Source organism: Rhynchophorus ferrugineus, unplaced genomic scaffold (genome assembly GCF_030347505.1).
Source record: "Rhynchophorus ferrugineus isolate W39M unplaced genomic scaffold, kcgeb_rfMv2 rfM6, whole genome shotgun sequence".
In the NCBI taxonomy this organism is placed as follows: domain Eukaryota; kingdom Metazoa; phylum Arthropoda; class Insecta; order Coleoptera; family Curculionidae; genus Rhynchophorus; species Rhynchophorus ferrugineus.
This window is the reverse complement of record NW_027472585.1, coordinates 26,634,838-26,642,628: the sequence shown is the minus strand read 5'-3', so window position 1 is coordinate 26,642,628 and position 7,791 is coordinate 26,634,838. Positions and strand designations below refer to the sequence as shown.

Genomic DNA, 7,791 nt, shown 5'->3' with positions numbered 1-7,791 from the left:
ACGAACAGGTATTTGGGTAAATGCATATCCATCATTGGTTTTATCAGGTACATATAAAATTATCTATCTACTACATGTCTGTTTATATATTGTTTGTTTACAGAAACTCAAAAACTTATGAAGATGTTAGTAGTAATAAAATTCAATTAATCTACCAAGTTGTGCGTATGTTGTCAATGTGATGTCTCTACATAAAGAAGTCTTACAAGAAGGTAATAATTAATATAACTGGATAATTAGTAGTAATAAATACTACTTTTAATTGTAAAATATCCCTAAAATATTTGCAATACTTTAACTTTTTAGAACAATCAGTGTTCAATCATTTTATAGTAGAGGAATTATATATTTAAATTTGATTGCCTTGTTAAGAAAATATTTGTTATGGTGCCATCAATTAAAAATTTAATTGCTACTTTTAGGGGATTTATTAACTTAAAGAAATCTATTTTGTCTAAATTTACAAATAACTACATTTGTTTAACAAATCTTAACCAAGTTTGCTTAAAGATTTTTGTTGGATCTATTAGAGGTCATAGAGGTAGAAACAGCATCCTTCCCCTAGTATGTTCGAGAAATTTCTAAAAGGGCTCATCATTTCATTTTTTTCACATCATTCGCCCGGAGCAAATTGTGAAGAAGATGAACATGTTGGCGCTTTAGATAACTTACATTATTTTTTAACTGGAGATGTAGCATCACCAGAGGTTGTAGAATCACCAGTTGAGTCTATATTTTCAGTTCCAGAGAACTTTGCTCTGAGGAAAACAAGAGTGGAACGTTGCACGTTAGTCTATATTTCAGGCTATTTGATAAAACTTCTGAGAAAAAAGACAACGCGCAATATCTGTCTACATTCTACATTAAGTAGTTCCACAGATCAAAAACTCGATACTGATTTTATAGAAGCGATGCAGCCGCGTAGACCCAAATTAACAACTCCATCAAGACTGTTTTACTATACTGTTTGTAGATCTTTAAGCTATCTCTTTTATTTAATACCTAGATTTTGTCATAAAAATAGCATATCTGTTATTCTGAGAGATGTCTTAAAAAAACACATAAATTTTAAACGTTTCAACTGCCCAGTCCATAGCGATTTTGTAGACCACATTTTAAATCTTATTGTCAAATGTTCATTGTATTTTTGGGTTAAACAAGTTAATTCAATATTAACAGGGAAGGACTTAAAGTTTACCTTCAGTATAGCACAAATACAAGATAGAACTCTAATAGATCCTATAAAATTGATGGCACTAAACAAATACGAAAAAGGGAGCAGGCGTTATAGAAGAGTATTTTAATTATTTTGTCTGGAGTATGGGGCTTTTAATTTTTTTTATTTACATTTTTGTAGTTTATTTATTTTTGCTTTTTGCAATTATGTATATTTCTGTTGTTTTTTATTATTATTTATATTATTTACATTTATGTATATTTGTATAGGATTTTATTTTAATAAATTAGTTTTTTAAATTAAATTCGATTTTCATTCAAATATTATTGGCCAGCAAATGTGACGTCATAAAATAGTCACGTGAAATGGCTGACCAATCAAAGCAAATTATTTTCCTTACAGGATTCTATATAATATTTTTAAACTAACCAATCAAATTCACGTTGTCAGCGCCACCAATGATTGGACTAAACAAGATTTTGCCCCACCACTTAGCATTGTAGTTGCACACCCCTGGTCAGAAGATTTCTAATCACAAAACAGAGGAATTCTCATTATTTTGTGTTTCTAATTCAAAGAAAAATAGTATTGCAAAATACAGACAATTTCAATGTTTTGTTTGAAATTAAAAGGAAGAGAAGAAACCTGTAATATTTTTATCTCCCGCTCTCTAGTGATGTGGCCTTGCTATACATTATATGTTTTAGGCATTCGTATAACACTTTGTAAGCTATTTTACACAAAAAGAGAGAGAGAGAGAGAGAAATGGTATGGGCTGTCAAACATAATGGTATTCTTAAACTGTCAAGTAGTTTAGTTTTGACTGTTTTGTTTACATTTATTTTTAAGTTAGTTAAATTCACTTGATACGTTGAGCATTAAATTATATTATTAACTTAACTGGTGACAAAAATATGGCCACATTGGAAGATAAAATTTTAGGCAATAAATTGCATAATTATTGCAGTAGTAGTGAAGGTAGTGATATTGAAGATTCAGGAGATGAATCTACAAAGTCAGTTAAGAATACAGTAGAGGTTCCAAAATCACCTCCAGAAATAAATAAATGGGAAGGAACATCTACTAATACTGGACCAAAGGGTGTGATTGAAGATTGGCGAAAGTTTAAACAACTTGAAAATGAGAAAAAGGAAGAAAATGAAAAAGAACGATTAGAATTAGCTAAAAAGTTGACTATGACAGTCAGAACTGCTTTAGATGAAGAAAGGGAGCAGGCAGCTCTTGAAGATCCTGATTTAGCTGAGTTATTAAGTGATGATTTTCTTATGACTTATCAAAAAAAGAGGATGCAGGAAATGCTGCAACAAACTAACAATTCTAAAAAGTTTGGTAAGTACTGTAATTTATTGATAGCATAGTTTTTAAATTATATATTTTTAGGTAACTTGATAATGCTGCAAAACGATCAAGAGTTCTTGGATGCAATAGATAAGGAAGAGAAGTCCGTGACTATTATCATCCATATTTATGATGACCATGTGGATGCCTGTAGAGTTATGAATAAGTCTTTATTGCAGTTATCAAAAATCTATCTCAATGTTAAATTTTGTGCTGTAGTGGCTTCTCAAGTTGGAGTAAGCAGAGAATTTAAATTAGAAGGTGTACCTGCTTTGTTGGTTTATAAATCTGGTAATATTATTGGAAATTTTGTTAAAATGTCAGATGATTTGGGTAGAGATTTTCAAATTGAAGATGTTCAATCTTTCTTGGTTGAGCATGGTTTGTTAGAGGATAAAAGTTTGACTCCAGCCTTAATTAGAAATTCTACAGCAGATACAGATAGTGATTGAGTGGAAAGTGTGAATGTAATGGAAACATGACATCATTCTTAAATTATTTTTATTATCATTTTAAATTCAAAATGTACAATAATTATATCATATGTTTTATTATATAATTTATTTTTATCTAATGTGTTATTACTAGTAAATCTATTATGGTTTATAAATGAAATGTATATTTTAATTTATTTTCAAATGCATTCAGTGCATATTGTATATGTAGAGTGCACAACAATTTTTGTTTTATACCAAGAATTGTATTTTCTACTCAGAACCATTCATCTTGAAATATTTGAGCCATACTATATGAGTGATTGAAAATGTTAGATCTACTCATTGAAGCTTTAATAAGGCTTGATAAATTTTTATCATTATTTCTATCTTAATCCTGTTATATTAATTTTGATTAAGGGTATTAATCTGTGTGCATAATGGTTTTGAAGAAATTGTAATAGTATTATTTTAATCAAGTGATAAGCAATATAATTTGTAATTTCATAGTTTGTTGCATTTAAATAGTAGAGGCTTGATTTTTATATATGTTATATGATTAAATCATTTACATTTTTTGGAACATGATTGTATTTTGCTTAATTGTACATCATTCTTGAACATTGATGAAAGACTGGTAATTCACCTATATATTTCCTTATGGTTTCAAATTAATATTTGTATACCTTTTCTGGATGTTTTTATATCTAATAAAAGTCGATTTATAACTACATTCTTCTTTTTTTAACTGATACACATTTGATATACATTGGATTATTTATCAATAACAAATTATGTTCAATGTTTGATTAACATTTAGTTGTAAAAAAGTTATTTTTAACAATTTTATTAATGATTAACTAGTTCAATTGTACTGTGTATTCGTCATCTCCTATTAATGACTTTATTACTCATTAAAGTTAATTGGCGGTAATAATACTAGTATATTGTTTTTAAAACATTTTTAAAAGTTAGTCCATAATTTAAACAAAAGTTTGTATAAATATGAGATAAAAAGTTGAGTATTACAGAACGTTATCTTGTAAGGGCCATATTTTTATTAAAGTTATCTATGTATTAGTAAGTTATACATTAAGTTATCTCATTTTATCTTATTTGAATTTGATATATAGTTTGTTTTAGAAACAGTGTAAATATAATATTTTAAAATAATCTAATAAGCATATGACTCAGTATATTAGCATGTCTGTTAAAAATTAATCAACAGGTATGCTAGGTACAGGGATTAGTTTTTTTTTGTTTACATACGCGTATATATATATGATTACATATAATATACATGTTTATGTATATTATTATAATTATAATAAATATTATAATCCATTTACTCACAACACAACTATAGAGTGTTCAAAAACAATGTCGGTTTTGAACAATATCAACTAGATCATGGCGTATCCATTTAAAGACGGGGTAATCATAAGCGATCAAGTTTCGTAAATTTTTGAAGAACTAATTATTAATTAAATTGAAAACAAATTATTAAAATCATTACTTTTAAACTGTTTAGACTAAAGTTCACAATTGTCTAATGCTCTTAGGCAACGGATATCTTCAATTTAAACAAGAAAAGTAGGAAAATATAGTTTTGTGTGGCCCATATTTAGCATGTGCATATACTAATATGGCGTATAACTAGTGTTTGGTGTATAAAAGACCGGCTTAAGAAATGTACTGGAAATATTTCAATGAAAGCCGAAAGAAGTAGAATATTCTTAGGTCTGTGTAATCTATGGTCCCATCCAACCCCTTGATATTTAATATTATTGTTTTCTATTATTTTTTTTCGCATTTTGAGGCTGTGTCTATAGTGTTGAATTAAGTTAAGAATATTCTTGTAAACAATTTAATGGGTTGGAGTAAAATAATTTCAGTTTTTCTCGGTTGTGTTTTTCAAAGCGAATTTACTCATATTCATTTTAAACGTTAATTAATGATATACGTGTCACTGTATACCTTTTTTCCATTTTTAGGCTAAAAACTGGACAAATTACAAATCTTTTTTGTAGTTAGTTTTATACCAGAGATTTTGTACAAACCGGAATAAACAGCAGTCGGACAGTATAGGGCAGCTCCAAAAATTTTAAGGTGTCCTCCGATTTTTGCAAAAGAGACTTACCTATTTTTTTTTTATTTTATAACCCTAAGTTCTTTTCTGTTCGCAAATTTGGTAATTACTTTGTCATTAAAATTTTTTATTTCGGAGATTGTTTGTTCAAGAGGCAGCATGGAAAGAAATCTTCGGCCATTAAAGTTCTAGGAAATGTTTTGATAAGCTTTAGTGTTGAGAAACACCTTTCAGCCTCAGATGTCATGGGAGTTGTTACCACGATTTCTAATAATTGTCTAGCCTCCTTCAACGTATCTCCTAGACTATTTGCTATTAAAAAATTTAGAAGAGGTAGTACACCATTTAATGTTCTGCAATAATTTCTTGGATAAATAACTGACAGTTCAGTTCCTAATAATTCCTTCCAAAAATGATACAACTACTAGATACTCTTTAAAATGAAATCGATCTTTTGCACAATTTATTATAACATCACACAACTCATTCAGAAATTCGGTGATCAAATTTACTGTTGTCTGGACGGTTGCATTTATTTTCTGGTAGCTCATTACTTATTATTTACAATGCTTCACGAATGATGTTATCAATATTACTTTGAACTTGAATAATACTGCGTTCAAAATTATCGATAGCGTCTCTTATTTCAGTAGGTTTGATTGTTCTTTGTTGCAATTGATTAAAAAGGATATCTATGTGGGGCATCAGATGGAAAACAGTTAGCCAAAAATTAAAGATCGGCTCATTTAATGTACGTCGAATAGAGGCTGCTGCACTATAGAGTGTGTTTCTGGAGAATTCATCTTCTATTTCATCCATGCACTCAATGAGATGGTTCTATTTTTCTACACAACATTAATAGTCCATATATTAAAGTTCCAACACGTTAGAGCGCCGTGGGGGATCCTTCTGTTCACAAATTTTGTTTAATACTTCTACTCGTTGGGGTCTATTATTAAAAAAGCCAGGAATGTCTTGCAGATTGTCAAAAAATACACGTACTTGTTTATTTGTGCAAACAGCTTTAGACATAATCAAATTTAAATGGTGCACATAACAGTGTACATAGAACGCCTTCATGCTGGCCGTTCATCACCACTGCTCGATCATAGCTTTGTGTGATCAGTTTGTTGGGTTAATTTTGAATTAAAGGATCTATAACGCTTAAAATTGTTTTACTAAGTGCTTCCGCATCACATTTTTCAGAAATTAAGTAGTCCCAAAACTAAAGATCAACTGAGATTTTGCAGCAACATGTGTTTCGTCCGTCATGATCGCCAACAATTTTTTTAACATCTTTATTAGATGCGCTTAGTACAATCTTAATTATAAATTAATTTATTACTATATTTTATTTGTACTTGGATTAATTCACAAGCAAGACGAATGCGAGAGAATATATCAATATGTATTTCTCAATTATAAAATTATAATAACTTATAGCTATAGTTTACACTAAAGGTATACACTTTATATAACATTGTATGGTTTGGTTCGCTTCAATCTCCTGACATCTTGCGCGCTGTCCGGCAGTTGTATTGCTTCCACGTTAGTATGATTTAGTAACCTTTTTTCGCCTTTCAAGGCGAAATCTTGGATAACTTTGCAAATCCATTTGATTTCCAGGTCATCGTGCAAGTCTTCGTTGGTTACGTAGCGATAGGCATTGGTAATCAATCGAAGAAGACAATAGTTACGCGGTAACAATTTGCTCATCTTACAGATTAATCCCAAATGCCAAACCCAATCAAAAGCTTGTGAGACATCCAGGAATATTGCAGGGCAGTATTTCTTTTCCTCAAACGCTTTTTCAATAGCCGCAGTTACTCTGTGCACTTGATCGAGTGTTGAATTACAAAATTTTTAACACGTTTAAATACTAGTTTCTCAACTAGTTTTGATATTGCAGGTAGCAGCGAAATAGGCCTGTAAGATTCGACTTGTTCTGCAGGTTTGTCAGGTTTTTTGAGCATAATTATTTGTGCCACCTTAAAGCATTCCGGAACATGCTTCAGTCTTAAACAGGCATTAAATATATACGTCAAAATGATGATTGCTTTTCATGCCAGTTCTTTCAATAATCCAGGTGAAATGTCATCTATACCAGGTATCTTTTTAGGATTGAGATTATTAATTTCAGTGGCAACTTCCAATGGAGAAATTAGATTTAGATCTACATCGGGTTGATAAAGAGGAGATGTATCCATGGTAGATTCTATGTCATTAGGTTGAAATATGTTAGCTAAGTATTGTGCGAACAATTCAGCTTTTTCATCGTTGCGTCGAACCCATTCATTTCGATCATTTTTATTTGCCGGTACTCGAATAATTGGTATTTTAATTCTTCGAGTTGCTTTCCATAGCGAATAATCTTTGTCTGCTTCTGGCTTAATTCACTTAAATATTTTTGAAAGCAATTCTGTTATATTCTTTGATCTTTTGATTTGTCTGATTACTAATTCTATTACAAGTAGTTTTGTCTGCAGCATTTCTGGTTCTGTGCCATACTCTTCTAGCTTTTCGCCTTTCTTTTATCATTTCCCTAATTTCGAGGGGGTAAATTACTTCATATTCTGATTTCTCTATTGCTATTGGGGTAGCATCTTTTGCAGCTGACCGAATTTGTACAATTATATTTTTGGTTTGTTGCTCAAGATCATCTATACTTTTAAGTCTTACTTTTAAACTGATTTGTTCCTGCAGTATTAATCTGAATTTGTCCTAGTCAGTAT

The 7,791-nt window shown here is 30.2% G+C and overlaps 1 protein-coding gene across 1 annotated transcript; it reads left to right on the top strand.

The window, feature by feature from the left end:
- Window positions 1-1,960: 1,960 nt before the first annotated feature.
- Window positions 1,961-3,701, top strand: LOC143198654 (phosducin-like protein 1). The gene is made up of 2 exons (XM_076407996.1): window positions 1,961-2,527; window positions 2,579-3,701. Exons 1-2 carry the CDS (start codon window positions 2,092-2,094, stop codon window positions 2,986-2,988), a joined length of 846 nt encoding a protein of 281 aa, XP_076264111.1. The 5' UTR covers window positions 1,961-2,091; the 3' UTR covers window positions 2,989-3,701.
- Window positions 3,702-7,791: the final 4,090 nt, after the last annotated feature.